Below are 23,417 nucleotides of genomic sequence, written 5' to 3'. Positions count from 1 at the left end.
TTATTTCATGCATTCGTTTGAACGCTTTAGATAGCTTCACGCAACCACATTTTGCTCACGACTTAAACTTTCTAGAAGTGATCGAAATTTATAACAGTACTTAGAATAATTGATCAGCAAACTGAAAAAATGAAATGTACTGTTTATTTAGTCTCATAGCACGGCTGTTATGATTTTTAATGTACAGTAAGACCTCACTTAATGCTACCTCGTTTAACGCTGATTCGATATAACGCGGTCTGCTCGAAGCCTAGAAAAAAGCTCAAAATTTACGCTGATTTAAATTATCGTGGCATTTTATTGATTCGTATAGAATACGATTATTTACGAACAGGAACCAATCAGAAAAAGGTGTACTTTCTTTAAATGTATGTTTGTTTGGTGCAATTTTGGAAAAAATATAACATCACGGATGCCACAGGCAATATCGACTTGGCTTGGCAAGAATTAACTGATAAATGCATGAAGAGAGTGTGGAAGAAGTTACGGCTGAAGGTATCCAAGAATTCTCATCGAGAAGAGCCTATCGCTGTATCGATTAGGTTGACCAAATGGTCAACCTAATCGATACAGCGGGACTAGGAGACGTAGAGGAGCAGGATGTTGAAGAGTTGCAGCAGGTTTCTGGTGAAAGCCTTCCCAACGACGACCTTCAAGAACTGGCAGAACAAGGAATTCATGTAGAACTAGAAAACAGGGATTCTGCAAACGAAAAACCCAAAAAATTTCACTAGATTTCCTTAGTAAAAGTTTGGTAACGATAACCGAAATCGTTGATCAAATTGTAACGAATGATCCAGATTTTGAAAGGAGTGAAAAAGCAAAACGAGGCATTTTGGACGCGATCTTCTGCTACCGACATTTGTCTAAGGAAAGAAAGAACGCGACAAACGAAACTTCATGACTTTATTGCAAAAAAACCAGAAATTTCAGAAAAGTCAGGACCTTCATCACAAAAATTGAATTTTACATTTCTCTGTGCATATGTTTATGTGTTATTTAACATATATTATTATACAAATTAATATAAAAATAACTTAAAATTAAAGTAAAATTTGTTTATTTTTGGTCGCGTGTTCCCCTATCCCTATTTACTCTATGTTAAAATGGCCTCGTTTAATGCTGTTTCGTTTAGCGCTTTGTCGTCTAGGAACGCATCCCCCGCGTTAAACGGGGACTTACTGTAATTTAAAAAATAGAACCTATTTTAAAACAATTATTTCATACATTTCCATTTTTAACCGTCGATAAAATTACTTTGTTTCATATTTTGATAATTAATTGTACTGCAATTTTCAGATTGCAAACCTATATATTCCCACTGTCGTCTGTCTGTGTGACTGTCCTTCGTTAATCTCTAGAATGGAGCTAGGTAGATGTCAGAGAAGACTCGACATTTGTCAGGAAAAGTATGATGTACAGTGGCAAGATACTACTAAAATCGAGACCAGATATGGAAAGATTAGTGTCTGGAGGTTCCAATTAGCTATACACGAACTTCTGGCTTTCACTGGAAGTTACTTAATTATTTAAATTATAACTTGATTAAAAACTGCAGCCTTGCAATGTGACGACATGGCAATGATATACATTCGAGTTTTACAGATACAACTTTAAAAACAATAGCAAATTAAAGATATTTGTCATATGAACATTACTTATTATGACGTGATAAATTGTTAACTAATGTAAACCAATCAGTTTATATTAGTTAATTAACCACGTCAACTGAAAAGAATCTCATTTGGAATATTCACTTTTGGAGTATCATGTTTAGATATACTGTACCCATTTTCCATTATGAAATTGAATATATAATTTTTCGTTTTTATGTGTTAAATATTTGCACATGATAAATATTTAACAATATCCATAAAATTTTTACTTTATTTCTTATGATGCTGACGCATTATAATTTAAATATATAGAGAGATTTTATTTACACACCATATACAGTTAGTACACGCATTACACATCTACGTATATATATATAAACTGTTATAAAAATTTCGATTTTTTTTACATATACACAATGCATGCATGAAATAAAGAACGCAACACAAGAAGTAGGAGTGCCTCCAGGAGAGATTTTTTTCCTATGCTAAATTGGCCCTCGTTTCGTTATTAAATATGTGAAGTAACCTAAAAAATGCAATACAGCCATTCTATTAGTCGGAGGAAAATCAGGGAATAACTATATACTAGTGTTCAATAGAAAGTTACCAATCCATCACTGAACAGTTGTAATTGGACAGTGATAAGAAGAGACATATACTGTGTGCATAAAGTTAATTAAATACATGTATTTCAAGTACAGGAAAATCTTTAAGAACTGTTCAAACAGTTTTAGATACTTTTAATTAAAATTAAGCGTGAAATGTGGTTATCAAGGCGATTTCGAGTGGTTACAAGCTATGTCGGAAATCGGACAGCACGATTTGAACTTTACTATGGTATAAGTTAGAAAGTTAAATATTAAAATATAATATAAATCCATACGTACAGGGCATTAATGAAGTGTATAATATCAGTAAAAATATAAATTTTATTCGTTTTAATGCAGACATCTACGAAGATCAGCGAGAAAAATCCTGCAATGAAGTACAGTAGAGACTCGTTAATCGGAACCCCGGTAATCGGAATCGCCGGTAATCGGAACGATTTTCAGTCGGACTGTGTCCTGCCGAATCGAACGTTTTTGATACTAAATTTACTTCTAAAGTATAATTTTCGTGTTTTTATATTCTTCAATATATTTATTTTGTTTGTACAAAATGCAGAAATAATTTTTAACGATACGATAGCCTCGATTATTATTATAAAAGTTTTCGTTAGGCTTAAAATCGACGAAAATTCAACACGAAGCGACACGCAACGGAGAAAAATTTGAACATCGGACTGGTTAATATATTTATTCGTACATAATCGGTAATCGGAACAAATCACTAATCTGAACAACCCCAGTCCCCAATTGATTCCGATTTTCGGTTCTCTACTGTACTATGAAGTAACACTACATTTTAAACAATGAAATGCTTTGAAATTAGAAATAAATCTGAAATATAATTTTATAAATTGGTCCTACAAGCAAGGTAATACGCGAATTGTTTAATAAATTCAAAATTACCTGATTTGTTCACGTTATAGGTGCAAAAGTCGTAGAACAGCAGTACAAAATGTTAACTCATGCTGCGCCATAAATACTAAGAAACTTTGTCATGACATTTTTCAATATTATTCTTAAATCATTTAATTAACGTGACTTTCTATCATTTTATAATTTAATTGCATTATGTAACAGAGTTACTTTTATTTCTCTAAAGTAGAACAGGTACATTATAAGCATCCTGTATTAATCTTTAAATAAATTCAACTTTATTAAAAGAAATAATTGAATTTTTTAACGAAAATTATGAAGGAAAAGTTTTACTTTTTATTTCTTTGTAGCTGCATTTAGCGAAAATATTTCACGAAAGAAAATATGCTTGTAAAAATAAACTACTGTATTTGTAATTATTTATTGTGAAATCGTCACAATGCAGGGTTGCAATTTTAATCATATTTTTAATGTAAAATATTTGCTCTCCACCTCAAATTAGCACTTGCTTGCCTATGTAAATAGTACTTTTCCTTCAACAATAGAGTCGTGCGGTAATCTAACAACTTTCAGGGAAAAATTTTCAATTGAAATAACGTGACTTCCGGTTTGCATCGGAAGTTCGTATACGTATATACAGTTAATTGGGGCCGTTTTTCCCTAACTTGTCCATATCTTTTCTCGTTTTATATCTAAATCCGTTCTCGAGATTAAAGATTGACAGGCAGGCAGATGACCAGGCGGACAAATGAGAGTGGAAATTTATAGATCTACAGTTTTTTTAAAAACTGCCGCCCAATTAATTTTCTGAAAGATTTCAAGAATCGACACACAGATTTCCCGACTAACTATTCAAATTTGAGGAATTCGAGAATGACGTGCGATAATCAAAGAAAATTTTACTTATTGTTTTCTGTAATTTTCGTTAATGTCATGTATGAAATCATCGTCTAGCGATTCTACGGAAACAATCACAAACGAAAAGTAATAACTTTTACAAAATTAAAATTCATCTCATAATGTATCAAAAAAACAGAGATTCTCCCAAGGATATTTCTTCCCAAATAGAAGTAAGGGTTAATGTTACCTATGGTTCCAAGATGGCGGGTCGTCTGATTCCAGCAAGGAAACAGTGGGAACGCACGTTCTAACCTAACCTAACCTATTCTAATAATTTTGTTGGTAATAATTATGGTAATTTATTAGAATAGGTTAGGTTAGGTTAGGTTAGAACGTGCGTCCCCACTGTTTCCCTTCTTCTATTTGCTGGAATCAGAGACGAGCCGCCATATTGGAACCATAGGTAACATAAACCGAAGTAAGAAATAGCACTGTATAAATATAAAGGTAAATTGGAAGAAAATGAAACAAGTCTTCATAACATCAAAAGAGATTTTTTAAATGATATGTGTTGGGATTAGAATCGTCGGGACGGACGATTCCCGCCTTTTTCGCTATTTCGAACGAGCAACGGTCAACGTTGGAGAAACAACCGTTGGTTTCAAAAGCAGGAACGCTGATTGGCGCGGATCGCCGGACCGACAATAGCGCTAGGAAGCGCTCATTGTTCAATCAGCGTTAGCTCCAATCCAGATAAAAGGTTGAAGTTTTGGCGGGAAAGGGTGGGTTGGTCAAACGAACTGAACTATGAAGGTTGTTTCGTCTCAGTGCTTCGTTGTCGGACGTCGAAGGAGTTTGTGACAGACAGAATCACAGGGATTGCTTCGCAAGGTGTTTTTGTTGACGGACCTGTAAGGATTTTGTTGGACTATTTGAACTTTAGTTTATTCTGGTGTGTTAAAACTTACATTTGTAAATATTTTAACGTTGTAATTGTCATCGTTTTGTAATCAATAGTTTGTAAACTTTAATTAACGTTATAAAGTTCTTAAAGTTTGATGATAAACTTCACTATATGAAAGAAAGTCGATAAAGAGAAAAAAAAATGTCTTCTGTACTTCATGAAATCGAAGAGACAGATAATTCCTTAAATGCCCATGGCAACAAGAAAATTATAATATAAGAGATACCTGATGACACGAAAGAGGCGCGACAGACTTTCTCTTTCACTTGGGTTTTGGAACCCATAAACCCATGACAGTCAAAAACAGGAGAGCTCTGTGTGTTGTTGTATGGGGTTTAATATCACAGGATATCAAAAATTTTGCATGTTAACTTGTATATAAGGGGACATTGACGCTATTAAATTTTTTAGTACTGAATTGGATGGAGTAGGGAAATAGAAGGGATCGTGTATGATATCTCGAGTGGGTTTGGTATAAATGAAAACTTTGTTCGTTATTGACATTTTCAATTTCTAAAAAACTGTTGTCTACCTTCAAAAATAAGTGACTTATTTTTTTATAATGTGAGATTGGAAGGCGTGAAACTCCGCTCACCTTGTGCAGGATGGCAATATCTTATTTATCTGAAAGATCGTGAGATCCTTTCAACGTCAGGAGCCTGACACCAGTTAGAATAATTATTTTACATCGCGTTCTAACTCGCGAGAAAAGGAGTAATTTAAATTTTATCCAAGTGGTACATGCGAGTGGTTAGGAAGGGATGTCAAATTCGAAGATGGAAGTAGGCTCGATTTCCAGATTATATGATTAAATTTATTTATATAAGATGAATAACAAAAAGAATAAATTTCTTTAAATTGTTTCTACAAATAAACAATAAAATCCTTATAGTATCTTAGAAGAGTATCTAAATATACGCATCTACGTAAACGATTCACAAATCGAACTATTCTTAAGGAGAGAGCTTACAACATTAATTATAGTTACCTAGGGAGATAGTGAGAGAACCTTCATGTTTAAAACAACCTTTTCCACTCTTGGCACATCGAAGGATCTTATACAGGAATATTATTAATAGGCTAACGATCCCCTTCGGCTTAAGGCTCTAGATGGCTAGTGACCTCTGGATTAAGAGAAAAAGCAGGTATAAAAGATGACTTCCACCTGTTATAAGAAATCAGTGGATTTGTCCACGATTCGTTCATTCCCTGCTAAACTTTCGCTTTTACAGGAACTCTCTCTCTACCTGTGATTCACAAGAAGAGGAGAAATGCTAAATATTGATAAAATTTTATTCTTTTCCTTTCAAATGAACAATTATTAAATTCTTTTATGAAACATTTAAAAAATTAAACTGTTTCCAATTCTCGGTTCTTACAATAATAACTGATTATACAAAAAAAAGTTATTTTTTATTACATCTAATAACGGATGGCGCCATACGCGATTAGTTACCTGCTTATGTATAAAACACGAAAAAATACTGAATAGTGTAATATTTGATCCTTCGATATTTTTCAAATCCCCAAATTTTGCGAACTCCTGAACCCAAATTGTAAAACAGGAAAGGGAAAACATTCAGTAGACATCTATGGATATACTTGTATATGGGTTTCTGTGTTGGCATCTATTTCGTTTAATATCTTAGAATAGAAAATTATTAAAGAACGAAATTTGGCGTAGCAACCTGTATATAACGGACATTCATAACAGTAAATTTTGGTGCTTAAAGTTTGACGGGTAAAAAGGAGTTTGTGTATCATATTTCGAATAGGATCTGACTTAATAAAGATTTAACTCGTTATTAGCATTAGCAATTTTTTTCTTCTTTTTTTTTATAAAACTCATCTCTACCTTAAAAAATTGTAAAGTTCTTCTTATTGTTAAAATATATATTTACTTTCGTGAAATCGCTAAATGATGCAACATTAATAATATATAATGTGCATTTTAAATATTATTACACTTTAATTCTTTTTACCTTTGTTCTTAATGTTTTACTTTTTTGTTTTTATATAATCTACTTCGATCTTGTTTATAAATGGAAAAATAAACTTATTTTGTTTTACTTCTTCACCAAGACTTCCTCCTTCTTTGCTAATCAGAAACTACACCAGTATAATAAGTCCTGTTGCGCTGGTCTAAATACACAATACGAAAATAAATAAAGTACACTTCGATAATTTTCAAGCTTTTCAAACCTCTCACTTCCACGATGAGAAATGCGTTAAAGTAATTAATATATTTATAACTTTTTCAGGATTTCCGTCTGATTTTGGGAATAGTTGCAACATGGAAGGATCCGAGATTGAATTTGAAAAAGTTTGTTACCAAAGATTTTGCGATGTTTCCTAGTAAGTTAGTGAAATATCTCTGGAAACCGAGGTTCTCATTTCCTAATACCAAAATGATTCAAACGTTTTATGACTCTTCGAAAATTACTTTTGTAAGAGTTCTTCCAGACGAAGCGCTATTTGGGGGTCTCAGGTATTTAAGAAGTATTTTTATATAAAATGTTAATTACAGTATTGTAAGCCATGTAAGACGCATCCCAGTTTTAGCGCAAGATATTTAAAAAAATCATTTAGTGTATTTAAGTCCCAATCTTTTAAAACAATATTCCGATTTTAAAACAAGTAAAAGTAGAATCAGTACTTTTATTTGTCAGAGATAAAAGGATTTTTTCTAAAAATAAGTCTTTCGTAATTATAACTGTTGTTAAATTATTCTACATTAATGCATGCAAAGCCTGTTAACTATAGTAAATACAGTAATAACACTATCTTATGTGTAATTAAACATTAACATTTTTATTCAAAACTTGGGCTATGTAACGGTTACTTGTAGCCTACCAAGAACATTCGAGAAATTCATTAACCAATAGGAGATCTCAAATTCACAAATAACAGGCAGGATAATTCATTGAGCCTATTTTTTGGACAAAAGTTGCGTCACACATGTCACAAAATACAGTAGTTAACAATTTTAATTATAAAATTCCGTATTAAAACTATAAAATTTTCATTTTCAGAATGAATTTTTTAGTTGACTGCCCAATGAAACTGCATAATTATCCACTTGATGTTCAGATTTGTCAGTTCACACTTTGTCTAAGTAAGTCATTCATTATTACTTTCGAATAATAAAGAAATATTTACACATTTAAATTCATTTATTTAATATTTTTTAACCTATAGCGAAAACTAAAAATTTCACTAATTTCCGAAAATTCTTAATTAGTGATTCCAATTATAAAACAAAAAAAAATCCAGTAAAGAGTTGCATACCTTTACTGGCTTCACTAGGAGAGTTGGGAACACGGACTTTTAACTCACCTAATCAATGCAAACCAGTTTAAAAGTTATGCAATTAAGCAATTTGATAATTTATGAATAACTTACATTTCTTACACGTGATTAGTTTCATCGAACTTTATTCTCAGAAAATAAATTGATTAGTCACTACCTAAGGTTCTATGTTTTTATATAAATTTATATTTATATTTTAGGTAGACATTCAGATAAAGAAATTCAGTTGAAATGGATGGGAGAAGAAAATAGTCCTTACAAAAATCTCGGTAAGAGCATACACGTCAGACATATGAATTTATTAACATACGAAATGGATGAAGTTAAAGCTAAGAAAGTTACTCAACGATGGCTGATCGGTACGTGTTACTTGAATATCCTTATTAAATTTTCTATGGTAGCTGTATTATATGTTGATCTAGTAATAGTCTCTTTAATCCGAAAAATTGACGGTAGACTGCCTCACAGCTTAGAGCATTAGCTAAGCTGTGAGACAGTCTACCGTCAATTTTTCGGATTAAAGAGACAATTACTAGATGAATATCCTTGACAAACTTATCCTGTAACATTTGCCAATGTTACAGGATAAGTTTGCCAAACCTTTGCCAATGTTCGACTGCTATCATGAATTCCTTTACAATTGTTTCAGGTAACTTCACTATATTAGTTGCCGAATTTAAATTTAAACGACGTCTGACCGGTAACCTGATGAATGTCTACATCCCTAGTACATTAGTGGTCATGCTGTCATGGCTCTCATTTTGGATCGATGTTCACGCTGCACCCGCACGGGTCACTTTGGGTGTGACTTCAATCCTGACTTTAGTCACTCATTTGGTGCAGTCCAGAAGTTTTGTGCCTCCTGTCGATTATTTGAAAGCTCTGGATGTTTGGTTTATATTCTGCATCGTTCTGATATTTTTATCTTTACTGGAATATGCTGTAGCTTACCAATCCGCCATCAAAATGAAAGAGGTACTGTACGTTCAAATCATTTTGTTAGCTGTAATAAATGATATTAAAAAAGGTTTGATACTTAGATTTACAAGAATCTGTTGTGTATTTCAAGTAGCGTAATAAGATAATATTAGTTGTACCCATGAAAATATTTACTGTAAGTAATTATTCTAATTCATAAATAAACAGCCGCATTCAATTTGGCCGCCATCAAGATGGTGGCTGTGCGTGTAACACACATTAGTCTCTTTCCTCCTTGGTCTAATGTGTTCCTGACGTGAGAGAAGTAATTTTGAGAACATTCTATATTCTGTAGTAGGGGTGTTTAGTGTCTTTCTTTCCCATCCTGTAGATTTCACATAAGCGCATTCTGTATCATCCAAGTTATGAAGATAAAAGTTATAACGCACTAATATAATGAATTAGGCTGGATTGCAGAGTGGCCAACTTGCCGCTCTGGAGACCCGAAATTGAATCCCGACTGGTTGAGAAATTCCCAGGAATTTTTTGTCGGGTGGTCTGTCTGGATATGTCGTGCCCGTTCCTCATCACCAGGCCGCCCCGTTGTGGGCCTGGCCGAACCCAAAATGAGCTTGCTAAAAGAGGCCCTCTTAGTGTCCACAGGGCGAAAAGAGTTAAAAGGATAAGAATATAATAGGAGAGTTTGACATGCACATTGCCCGCTATAATATACAAGTCTATAATTTATAGCTTATCACTACTATTGACATATAGAAACGGCTTAACATAACATCTCACCAGTTATTAATTTAGGCATTAAACGAAAGAACAGCTTTCTGATGCTGACAATCTATTTTAGTACAGACAATTTATCGGAGTTAGATCACTTATTTAAAAATTTTGAAATGTATGACGTAAATTTCCGAAAGTATTTCCTGTTAAACAAAAAAGTAACTCTTCACTTCATCCATCAGGAAATTTATAATAATTATGAAAAATCATCAGAGGATACAAACGGCACTCTTAAAAACACGTCGAGCGACGTAGCCCGTTTCTGGCGGAAATGTAACCGTACAGTTAGTAGCGAGATAAGATTAATGTGTGCGCGCGCCACGCAGGGAGACGACTCCAGATGTGATCCACCTTACTCTCCCAACCTCCTTTAGTTCCGTATTGTAAACATTAATACCGTCAATAATTCTTATACACACTTATAAGAAAGACTTCGGCAGTGCACAGAGTGTTTAGCTGGAGGAAAAATGGAAAGGGAAAAAGAAGAGGAAGGAGGGAGAGGAGATTGACAGCACAGTAAAGTACGATCGCTCTGAACGGCGTACGTATGGTAGATGGAGCGCCACTACGTTTAATATTAGCATGCATTTTTTAAGGCTGCAAAGCAATATTCCCCGAGGGATCTGAAACAAAACCTGATTATAGCGAACAACAATAATTGAGTGCCGCCATAATAAGCTACGAGTAATTGTAGAATTTCGTCAAATGGCAATTTTTTGTGAGTTAATTAAAGACACAGCTGTCCAAAAAAATTGGTAACCACCATTTATTCTTATCACGTGTTCCAGAATATAATTTACCAGCGCAATTCTCCAGTAGATATAAAGGCACGAAAATCCCCGAATGGAAAGAATGAAGGAACCTGAAACGTCTGTAAGATCCACCAGTTCCATTTTTAATTTTATAATTTTAATTGGATATTTTCTGTTTTTTTTAAAGGAATGTTTTTAAACTTGACGGCCAAGCAGCCTAAAAAGGAAGGTCCGGTCATCAAACGTTTATATTCTGAAACACATGATAAGAATAAATGGTGGTTACCAATTTTGTTGGACAGACTGTGTCTTTAATTAACTCACAAGCTACGAGTAGTTATTAGTGCCAAGTGGCTGTTAGTAGAAATACTTATAACTTGTTAAAACTATATTGAAACTGTATGTGAGCACGAATATTAAGACTAACTAACTGCTAAACAAACACAGCAAAAGAAACAAAGACAATGACAAAACAAACGAGACAGATGGACCGACAAAAGACAAACGAGCAAGACACCAATTTTTTTTTTTTTTAATTAATTCTTATACGCAAAGTTAACATGCCTAATTTCGTTTTTTATTTTTACTCTATCCTGATATATTAAACGAAATATTAATAGAAACATGCATCCATGAACGCAAGGAAGCTCGCACACAGATATTCTCGGTATATTTCATTTTTTTCCATTTTTAACTTTTGAGTTCAGTGCGTCGGAAAAAATCGATATTTTCAAAAGACCCGGAGAATTAAATTATACAAGATTACAATACTTTTTCTTATTATGTTATAGTCTAACAACGTGGGAAATAAATCTACCCGATGAAATATCTTGACGATCTATGAAGATTGATTTAAGTTCTTTCGTGCAGCATCTAACGTGCAGGAAAAAACCAGTTTGACGTCATATTCACGCTAAGCAAAGCATTCGTAATTCTGCTGCACGCTAGAAGTTACACGCAAGAATTTAAATCCATCTTAACGTTCAAGAAATCCAATTACTATACAGAAGGAAAGCCACCACAAACCGGAAATTTGGAGAATACGACACAATTCTGTGTTTTAAGCTTCTCATATCTCTTCTCGACTTTCAACTATCTAATTCTATTCTTGAGATTAAGTAAGGGCAGAAACACTAATGCTAGTGGAAATTTATAGGTACTCAATTTTTTAATTGCAGCTCAATAAGTGCTTTGTGTTAATAAACATGTGGAGCAAGAAATTCGAAAGTCTGACTGCAACAGCGCGCGAAATTCATTGTATCACCCAAAAGTGTAATCCTAATAGAATCTATAATAATACTACGTGCTTCAAGTACGTTCACACTCTTCACTATGCAAAAATTTGTTATAATTGAAGATCCTAAACTTCTGTATTTGTAAATAGGTAAAATACTATATGACGTAATTGTATCAATATTTTTTGCTGTATACATTATACTAAAATGTTTAAATATAAAAATTTATATTTGTAAATTAAATTCTTATTTATTTTTTCAGAGAAAAGAAACTCGAGTTCATTCGATAAATTCTTATCGGAAGAAAAAGAAATCGGGAATGATTCGGAGATTGTTCTCGCACATAAAGGATATAAAAAACACTCTGATTTACTCAAAACGCATAAATCCTTACGATAGAGTGTCCAGATATATTTTTCCCTTTGTATTTTTAAATTTTGCAAGCTTGTATTGGATATATTACCTGAGTCACAGATTTATCTACTGAGAAATATACTTTTACTTTTTCACTCTTAATTCAAAAAGCCTGGGTTGAGCCATGGACCGATGACCTCCATCTCTTTATCTTTTCACCACTCCTTTACAAACACCATCGTCAGTCTTTTTTCTTAGAAATTCAGCTATCTTGTCCATCCACCTATTTAATGAGTCTTCTCCTACGTCTTCTCTCCTCTATGTCCTTCTCCAATACCAACTTTATTATTCTATTGTCTTCTATTCTCTGGTATGTCCGAGCCATCTCAGACTAATTTGTTCTATCTTCTCCTCCACATTTTTCATTCGTGTTCTTTCCCTTATTTCGTCATTCCTTGTCCTGTTTCTTCTGGTCTTTCTCAGCATGCCCCTAAAGAATTTTATTTTTGCGCCTGGATTTTTTTGCTGTTTTTTCTTAATTTTCAGAATGGAATTAGATAAATTAAGAACGAGACCAGATATGGAAACTAAAAATTTCAGTGACAGCAATTATAAATTACACAGATATGTATTATTTATGTAATTTATAATTGCTGTCACTAAATTTGATATTGCAAAATTGATATTAATGCATTTGATATTGTAAAATATATAAAATATAAAATACTTTACCGGCAATCCTTTGGCAAATTGCTTTGTGTTAATAAACATGTGCAGCAAGAAATTCGAAAGTATGACTGCAATAGCGCGCGAAATTCATTGTATCACCCAAAAGTGTAAATGTTCGATACCGTTGCTCTGGCCATGTATAATAAAGTTTTCGTTACAGTTCGTGAAGTTGTGAAACTTGATTCAAATTTGAATCTCGCGGACGTGTTGGCATTCGACTACTTAACGTTAGTATTTGAAAAAGATCGGTAGGATAGAATGCCAAAAATAAATTGTGAGAAACTAGCAGATGATCCCAACGTTGTTCGGGCAAAATAATAAAAAAAAAAAAACAGTAAAGATTAAGATTGTTATATTATTTCGTAGTTCAATATCCTTCTTCAATATCCAAGACCTTTCTGCAGAATTTTAAAAATATTCGACAATAAGCACAAGAGTTATTAAGATTTTAATCGGGTTAACAAAATTTTGCCTTTTGCATACATATCAATACATGGACACACACACACACAAAAAAAAAAATTTCTGCATTTCTCGACATTTCAAGGTGTCTAAGAATGTAAGTCTTCAAGATCATGTCTACAAGGTTGTAATCCTATACAAGCCTACTTTTCGTTATTTGCTATTATTATTCCATATTAATTACACTATAGATGATAAATCCAGAAATTATTACGCTATTAATTTTTAATTACTTTACACTCAATGATTAATAAGGGTAATATTTTTAGTTATAATTAATTAATCAGGCCGAAAACATCAAAAATAAACAAAATTCCAATAATTACAATGAAAACCTGAAAGAATTACACTAAATTTCAGTTCGTTTCTCTCGTTTATTGTGAAAACTTTTAACTAAATAAACATCGTCGCTTCTGTCTATAATGTATGGAAATAAAATACATGTATGTAGAACATTCTATGCACGTGGATGCCACATCAAAATAATAAAACATTTTCTATGCAACTGCATAATTTTCCTTCGGAATAAATGAATTGCCGAATAAAAAATACGGAATATTCTGAAGTACAACACGCATTCTGTTGTAAAAAATAACTGCGAAATTTCAATAAAATTTCTGTTTTCAAGTTTAGCTTGAACAAACAAACGACAATCTCAACCTTATTTATATACATAAATAGAATCGTTAACCGAATTTGTAACGTTTTGTAGGTAATTAAACATTTATTATTGTTTTTTTTTTCTTTACACAAGAATATTCGTAATAATAATAATAATAATAAAGCATAGACACCATTAAGCAATCGTGGGCTCGAAAGGCACTCCATGGCAGGCATCCTTATGATCTGGTCCAGGATTTTGTTGACAAAACTGCGTCAAACAGCTGGTTAGCTCAAGGATGCCTCTTTGGGGAGACGGAAGGATTCATGATCGCCATACAGCACCAGGTCATAAATACTAAAAATTACAGAAAACACATACTCAAAGATGCAACACTCACAAATGACACATGCAGAAAATGTCACATTATACCAAAAACTATACAACACATCACTTCTGGTTACAAGCTCTTGGCACAGACAGATTATTTACACAGACATAATCAAGTAGCAAATATAATACATCAACAACTTGCAAAGAAACAAATTAGTAGACATCCATGAACCATACTACAAATACATTCCACAGATAGTATTAGAAAACAACACACACAAAATGTACTACGACAGAGCCATAATCACAGATAAAACAATTTACCACAACAGACCAGATATCACACTCATTGACAAACACAATAAAATCACATACATTATAGACATATCCATTCCAAACACTCACAATATACAAAATGCATGCACTGAAAAAGTCAGCAAGTTCACAGAACTTGCCCAGGAAATAAGGCATCTGTGGAAGATAGATAGGGTGCTAATTGTACTTGTTGTCTCTCCTCTACAGGTGTCATACCACACACACTACACAAAAGCCTGGGCACATTACAATTGAATAGAAATACATACATCACACTACAGAAGGCCACTATATTGAATACATGTCATATTGTGAGGAAATTCCTGAAAATACACACACACACACACACACACACACCACACTGTATCAGTGTGTGTGTGTGTATTCAGTAATTCTTTAATTTTTGTTTTGGTTACTATACCTTGACTTTGGTCCGGCATAGTACGCAGCCACCGGTGTTAACCGAGTATATCTCACTTAACCCAACATAAATGACATAACAACAGCAACATATTTAAATATGGTATTTAGTAAAAATTATTTTTAAATTATTAATTTTGGTAAAATTTACAAACCATTAATAAATTTGACTATAATTATAGATATAACTACATTAAACAGTATAGAGTACTAAAAAATTCATACCTCATGGCTTTGTCATCCATAACCAATTGTCTTAGCACGTGAGGTATATTCTACCAATTACATATGTTCGACGTCATTAGCAAACCGAAATCTCGTTATTATCTCTCTTTTGATTGGACGATTTCAAATAATCATCACATATTTTTATTTAAAACTTTTTTAATTTACTTATTTTTTTTAAAAAGTAGTTTTGTTCATTAAAATAAAAAAATTTCTTTGTAACGTTCATACTCATAGGGTAAAGAATAAAACAACAATTTATTTATTCAATTGCTATGACCTAAATAATGTTTGTTTACGTAAATGACTAGTTTAGTAATTTTTAGGTCTCTCAATAAAACTGAAGTTTCTAAATTATAGACTAAACCGATAACCGGATTTTGCATAATATAGCATTAATAGACATAATACTTAAGAACCAGTTGAACCAGCATTGCATTATTTAGATGCAAAGAATTGAGTCATTTGTATTATATGTTAACTTATTACGTCATCCACCTTGTGTGATCAGGGTCTGTAGGACCTCGCCTTCTAGTCTAGGATGGCAATGAATTTTTACCTAAACATAAGGAAGGCTAAAGATCGTGAGATCTGTCTACATCCGTCCTAACGTCAGTTAGGATAGTGCAGATTTAAGCGCGTTTGAACTCGCGCTTAAATCTGTCTCTAATTATACTTCCGAGGGGCTAATTCGAGTGGCCTAGGGGTCGTGTCGATTCGCGAAATGGAGGGGAACAAATCCACAAATAACTAAATTAGATATTTATTCAGATACATAAATAAATAGATTATTTACAGTGCATACAAATTATTATAAAACGCTAGCAAAATTAAGTATAATGACTGTAAATATATTGACTAAATACTTCGGATTATCTGAAGAGCGAAATTACTTAGCTATAGCTTCCTAATCCTCTTTACGGGGGAAAAGAGCTTACGTAAATTATCGTATTTACCAAAGCGAATCTTTTCTTTCATTTACGTAAAGTTGAATGTATTCTGATGAGACGGGCTATCTCTATAGGCTACGAACTTCTGAACTGGAACCAAGGCAAGATGGCTAATAGCATGTTGACTATGATTAAAAGCCCTAAGTGAAGGTGACTTCCACCTTTTATAGAAAATATGACGGCCAATCCGGTTTGCTCCCGATGCGGTCATTTTTTGACTAATTGTCAATCTAACAGGAACTTCAACATCCTCCGAATCATAGGAAACAAAAGAAAGATGTTGAACTAGATAAGATTTTATCTTTCTTTTCCTTTATAAAATAAATCTAATTTTCTACTAAATTTTATAAATCTTTTTCCCTATTTATTCTTCCCAAATTCAGATTCTCACACTTCTTATGTAAGTGAAACATGCGTAATAAGCATAATTTCGATGTCATTTACAGTTAAATTGGACCAGATGTTTTAAAAATCCAATTTATCTTTACAGTGTTTAGTATTTGTATATGGAAACAGCCGCAAGTAATAAACGTATTTAAATACAATAATTAAAGCTCGAAAGTAATTTTTCGATCGAAGTTATGTAATCACGAAAATTACTTGAAGATGAAAAATATTCTAGTATCGAAGAAAAATATGGTTTAAATGGTTTTAATGAAATAGGATAACGCAACACGTGGCGATCTACCAACAGGATGCATCCATGCAGAACTCACCAGCCCTATTTCAGTTAGACACGTGACGAAAAACCAGAAAACTCCACGTGGACAACTCGTTGATGAAGCTCCAACCCAAACTACCTATAAAAAGTTCAGTTGTTTAACTCAGAGGGTAACTGAGTGGTGTAACTGGTTTAATCAATACGGTTCTATACTATATTGATTAAACACAATACACGAATACTACAAATTAAATTTGAATTAAATGATTTCACGTTTTCTTCTTATTCTAAAAGTAAATCCTTTCACGGATAAAAATTTTTGTTATTTCTTTATTATTATTATTTTTTTAATATAAATTCATCTGATTCTTGCGAATAAACACAATTTGTTAACAAAAGCAACATTTATTTATATTTACACGTTGACAGATTGAACCAGTTAGAATAGGAGGAAAAAAGTGAGCGAGCTGGCCATCGTTTTTATAGACAAAATATGTATTCAGGTATGCAGTTATACGTCTGTCGAAATTGATTAGTAATAACGAGAAGTAAATTAGATGCAAAAAAGAGAATTGAAGCGTGTTTAATTTAATATTCATTGTTTACCACATTTTCATTTTATAAATAATAAAAACAACATAACAATAATTTCGCTAAAACTTTGGCTATAGGCCGTGGCTGTACAAAGTTTTAGTCGTAAAATTCATCGCGTGCGGTACAAAAAAAAAACAAATACAAGAAAACTCTAATTGCTGGTAAAACCTCTAACCCAACGAGTTTCCATTCGTTTATTTACCATTTTAATTCAAACTGACTCGTGCTATATTGAAAGCAGTTTTTAACTAATAAAATATCCAAGTTCGTCTTCAAAATAAGTGGTTACGCCGCATTCTTGTGTAAAGATTCATAATTTTAAATTAATTTTGAGTTCAATCAAATCATTTAAAATATTCAGTATTGTGTTGTAACCAGGTAGTAATTCCTGTATTAACACTTGATGTATTGAGTCACTAATGGATTGAAGTATTGAACTCTCGAATTTTGTCGCGAGATTGCGCCTAACCAATGGGTTTATCACGTGGAGTTTTCCGAGGTTTCTTCACGTGCCTACCGCCTAAATAGGAATCAGCTTCCATAGAAAGTCCTCCTAGATTGACAAATTGCCCATCAATCCAACTCATTACATGCCATTACCAAAATATTTTCAATTACAGCATCATGATACCAGTTCTCTGCAAATCACAGGTACTTTCGATATTAATTATTATAAATATAAACAAAACATTTATTTCACAAAAATCTTCTATATTCTGTATTATTTATAATACATAAAAATAAGTAACATTAAATAATAAACATTAAAAACTTAATTAAAATATATAAAAACAATTTGCGTGATTTCCCGATTGTTATGAGATTTTATTTAAAAAATAACTTTTGCCAAATTTCACTTCATAATCTGTACTTCATCCAGAGATATTAAGCAAAATAGACATCAACACACACAAACACGTCCATGGTGGTTTTTTGCCGGTTTTTCGACTTTTTTGGGTTTATGGGTCTCAATACATAAAAATTTGTAAAATCTCAGAAGATCAAATTTCACACAATTCCAATAATTTTCCCGTGTGATGTATACATAACAGCCGGGAAAGTAAAAATCTGATGTTATTTATTGTTAAGTCATCATAATGCCAAGCCGCAATGTTTAATCATCTTTTAATTTAAAAAATTCACTTCAATTTCAGTCGACTGGATTTTAGTGGCGTCTTGACTCTGTACATCGTGGGTCTCCTGATAACAATCGAGTCACGACGGTCATCTAACTCTACTTATGTAAAAAATTTTATTTGACACCGCGTGATTTCTGTTCAAGAAGAGACGTTCATATTCAATCAAGCCTCTAGACCTTAAGATCTTATCTGGTCTCGATTTTGATATGTTTAATTCCGTTCTTAAGATTAATAAAGGACAGACAAAAAGACAGTAAAAGACAGTGGGAATGATATGTCGACATTTTGTAAATTGCAGCCTAATTTTCATTTACGAAAAAATAAGCAATTTTATAATAATGTTTCATATAAAAGCTGATAAAATGCAGCCATTCTAATACTTAAGAAATTCCATAAAATGCAGCCATTCTATCGATAATACTTAAGAAATTCCATAAAATGCAGCCATTCTAATACTTAAGAAATTCCATAATTAAATTTTTATTTTTGAGTATTTAATAACTAATGAATTTTTAATATATTATGAATAAATAAGCGGTTAAGAAATAAGATGAATTAATAGCGAGGTTGAGCCCGAAGTTTTCAACGCGAAAACGTGTACGTCGGACGTTCAGCGCTGCTTTCCTGTAAGCCTAGAAGTTTGACAATGGAGTTTGGAAAGTCAGTGGAATCATGCTCGACATTCCGAACGCCATTGTCAAACTTCTAGGCTTACAGGAAAGGCGCTGAACGTCCGACGTACACGATTTCGCGTTTAAAACGTCGGCCTCAACCTCGCTATTGATACTTATTGTAATTCAATGTACGTAATACATTAAAAAGAGTTTTAAAAGTAACCAATCTCGATTAGTTTGTATTGCAGATCACGTGTTCACAAGAATCAATAAAACAAACATTAGAATACAAGTAATCGTTGCATTTTATTTTATATTATAAAACCTCAACTGCTGACTTAAATCTGGCATAAAACTATCATTAGAATAGTTATTACTGCTTTCGTTGTTGGTCTTGGAATTTGCAGTAATGATTGTTTATTCTATCAGTTTTGTTTCTCTATTAATCACATATTTATGGTAAGTTATAAATATTTTTCAATTTTATTTACATAAAAAAAAATGACGTATAACTTAAATTTAAAAAATAATTACATTAAATAATAATATTGCTCAAACTTCTAGGCCTTTAAATAAATAGAAAGTTTGGATCTATATACATATACTGTGTTAATTTTCTTTCATGTGTCTTGTCCTCCATTAACTAACTTTAGAATGAACAATTGCTTATTGTGAATCATCGAAATGTTTGGCTACAATTTTAATATCATTTTTGATTTTTTAAATATAAAATATATGCTCTGCATTTTACTAGTGTCTTGCACCTGTAAATCGTATTTTTCCTGTTAGCAATAGAGTAATACCGGTCATCCCCTCACTCTGTCCAGAAGTAAAGTTTTTAGTTGAAGTAACGTGATTTCCGTAGATGAGTAAAAATTCGTACGTAATTAAATTAATAATTAATGTTGGCTTTCTGCCCCTAGCTTTCTATATCTGCTCTCGACTTTCACCTATCTCACTTCGATCTCGAGATAAAGGAAGGACAAACACACAGTTAAATTGGTAATTGATGGATCTATAATTTGAAAATTGTAGATCAAATTATTATTGTTAATTAGGAAAAGCTAATATAAAATTGACGTATTTTCGAACATGTAACAGGGTACACTTATTCCGAAACAGTCTCTGATATCCGAGTATGAAAGTATGCTCAGTTTTCCTATTCGACTGTTTGTCCTTCCTTGATCTCTCGACAAAAAAATTAGAAACATGAAAGTCGAGATCAGATATGCAAAGACAAAATGTCCCGATTAACTATATATAAACTATATACGCTATTTTAATGCAAAAACTTTCCCTTGAATGAGTTAGATAGATGACGGCATGACTATTCTTAATAGGAAAAGTGTAATGTACTCTACAGGCGCAAGAAACTACTAAACATGAGTGCATTGTAACGACGTCACAGTAAACAATAGCTTGTTCTAACTGTAAATCATTAATTTTATATATTTCAAACACATCTATTGTAATAATGTCCATTTTATTTAACAGTTAATATTTAATGCATTTCTGAATTACTATCAATGTAATAATAAATTAGTAGTAATACTATAATAACCGAAATAGGTATAGTCAACTTATAAAAAATTTCTATTAAATCATATCATTTATAATAATAAGTAAATATGAATAACTCAGAGTAAGAGTAATTAGCAATTTTCTCCATATACAATTTACTTTGTTAAGCATATTTGATGAGCATGCATAAAGTCATTCTTGAGTTGCAACAGAATGCAGTATACAAGCATATTCACACAGCATGTATTTAATCTATGATGATGCGCCTGGCCAATGGATTGTGACACGGAGTTTTCCGAATTTTCTGCATGTCAATGTTACAGTTAAAACCCGTTTTTAGTTAGAACGCGTTTTTTCTAGTTAAAACTAGTTTTAACTCAAATTCATTTTTGACTAGCAGTAAATTCTAGTTTTAACTAGACAAAACGGGTTTTAACAAAGACATCCAGTATAAACTAGTTTCAACTAGTTAAAACGCTTTCTAACTAAAAACGGGTTTTGACTAACATCAATAATACCTAAATAGGGGCCTATTTTACATAGAAAGTCCTCCTGAAAGGCGTCTTCTCAGACAGATCGCCCACATGTCGTGTTAGTACGTAGAGATAAAACAAAATATACGATTCGAGGACAGGATTTTTCCCTAAATTTGAATAACAAGGAGCAGAATTGACTTATAAACAACATATGGGTGTACTAGTAATCTATAGATTACTAGTTATGGAATTTCGGGACTTTGAGTATATATCTGAACCGAGGGGACCGAGACGAGTTCAACGATACCCTACTTTTGGACCGGAGACGAAAAATAAAAAAGTTGTCATACTTTTTTCGGCGATCGCGCAATGATCGGGAGTCGCGTCACTCTCTCCACTAAGCCTATCGCGTGTTTAACAGGAAGTCCGACAAGCGGCCATATATACCTTCAACAGAGGCAGATGTTGATCCACGAGCACACTGATCGTCTACAGTTCGAGTTAAGTCCTTTTCGCACATCCTCGCTAGTCGATCTCGGGGCTACGGCCCCTCAGTCTCGCTATCGCTCGCGGTCGGCTAGTAGTATGTGCCGACCGCGCTATCGCAATCGGGAGTCGCGATGCTTGAACAAAAGGAAAAAAAGGAACTGGCGTTCGACTGTTCGTGCTCCCGACGGACTCCCCCGGGAGGGGAGCCGCCGACAGGCCGCCGATTGTTTAACGTTACTAGTTATTGATTCACGGTAGTTCTTGAATAAAAGAAAAAAAAGGAAATGGCGTTCGACTGTTCGTGCAATTTCTTGCCTTTCAGCGTGTTTTTTTTAAATTTGTTTGCAGACTTTACCGCGAGATGGCAGCACTAGCAACTACGGTGCCGTCTGCATGAAAGCATTAAAAAAGTATGATAACTTAAAAACTATGATAACTTTCTTATTTTTTGTCTCCGGTCCAAAAGTAGGGTATCGTTGAACTCGTCTCGGTCCCCTCGGTTCAGATATATACTTAAAGTCCCGAAATTCCATAGCTAGTAATCTACAGTATCCCCTAACATATTATATATTACGTAAAATAATTTTTAAAACTTTCCGCCCTGTAGACACTAAGAGAACCTCTTTTTTGCAAGACTATTATGGGTTCGGTCAAGCCTACAATGGGGCGGCCGGGTGGTGAGGGACGAGACCCGATAAGGTAAGAAAAAATATTCAGTAATAAGTCGCATGTATATAATTATATTTCTTAGTCTGGAGCAGATTTTTAAGTATTCACGATGAATGGGTGCTACGTAGAGTAATAAATCCATCGTATCTTTATGTTTTTCTTTAGTAATATGCCAAATTTTTGCATTTAAAGATGATAATACTATTTTTCCAAAACTACTTGTCCTCCCCGTTTTGGTGATAAATCAAGAGTTTTAAATTGCGAATCTTTTTCCATCGATGTTCTCTAAAACAATTTATACGACGCATTTCTTGAAAAACTTATCCAGAAAATATTCAACCAATTGACAGTTTCTCCATTAGCTTATTTTGTTCTTTTCAAAATTGCTTCCTCCAGAAGTTTGGTTGAATAGAAGACTTCACTTTTCATTTCATGTACAAAAATGTATTATGTTTGCGACATTTCTGTATTAATTTGTAATAATCCTGGGGAATATACAGCAAAGTGGATTTGCCTCACTTTCAAAATCAACGGCTCATATACGCATGTACAAGTCAACGTTTCAGAAAATACGTTTCTGATAGAAAATTTTATAAGAATAAAAGCTTAATGTTCCGAGGATTCTTGTTAATGCTGTAAATGAAAAACAACTTCGAAATTTCGAATGAAACCCACCAATTTTAATTAGTATATAGTACTTAATTAGACTGAAATTTTAAAAATTCTTGGCCTATAAATTCCCACTGTCATCCGTTTAACTGTACGTCCTTCCTTAATCTCGAGAAAATGTTAAATAGATAAAAGCCGAGACCAAATATGGAAATCTTAGAGACAGAAAACTCTGATTAACAATAGACATACTTCCTGTATGGATAGGAAGTCACGTAATCTCAATTCAAAAATTTTTCACAGAATAGATTTTTTTTAACACTTTCTGCTCTACGGGCACAAAGAAGAC

The 23,417-nt window shown here is 33.0% G+C and overlaps 1 protein-coding gene across 1 annotated transcript in view; it reads left to right on the top strand.

The window, feature by feature from the left end:
* The first annotated feature begins 551 nt into the window (after positions 1-551).
* The window catches only part of LOC136975237 (uncharacterized), a 39,317-nt gene continuing 16,451 nt past the window's right edge, over positions 552-23,417 (top strand). The window contains exons 1-5 of the mRNA XM_067270266.1: positions 552-680; positions 7,163-7,389; positions 7,934-8,016; positions 8,411-8,569; positions 8,860-9,237. Of these exons, the coding sequence (XP_067126367.1) occupies positions 552-680; positions 7,163-7,389; positions 7,934-8,016; positions 8,411-8,569; positions 8,860-9,237 (976 nt within the window). The remainder of the gene's footprint in view (positions 681-7,162; positions 7,390-7,933; positions 8,017-8,410; positions 8,570-8,859; positions 9,238-23,417) is intronic.

Source organism: Centruroides vittatus, unplaced genomic scaffold (genome assembly GCF_030686945.1).
Source record: "Centruroides vittatus isolate TY-2023 unplaced genomic scaffold, ASM3068694v2 contig_367, whole genome shotgun sequence".
In the NCBI taxonomy this organism is placed as follows: domain Eukaryota; kingdom Metazoa; phylum Arthropoda; class Arachnida; order Scorpiones; family Buthidae; genus Centruroides; species Centruroides vittatus.
This window is presented reverse-complemented; position numbering and strand designations above follow the sequence as displayed.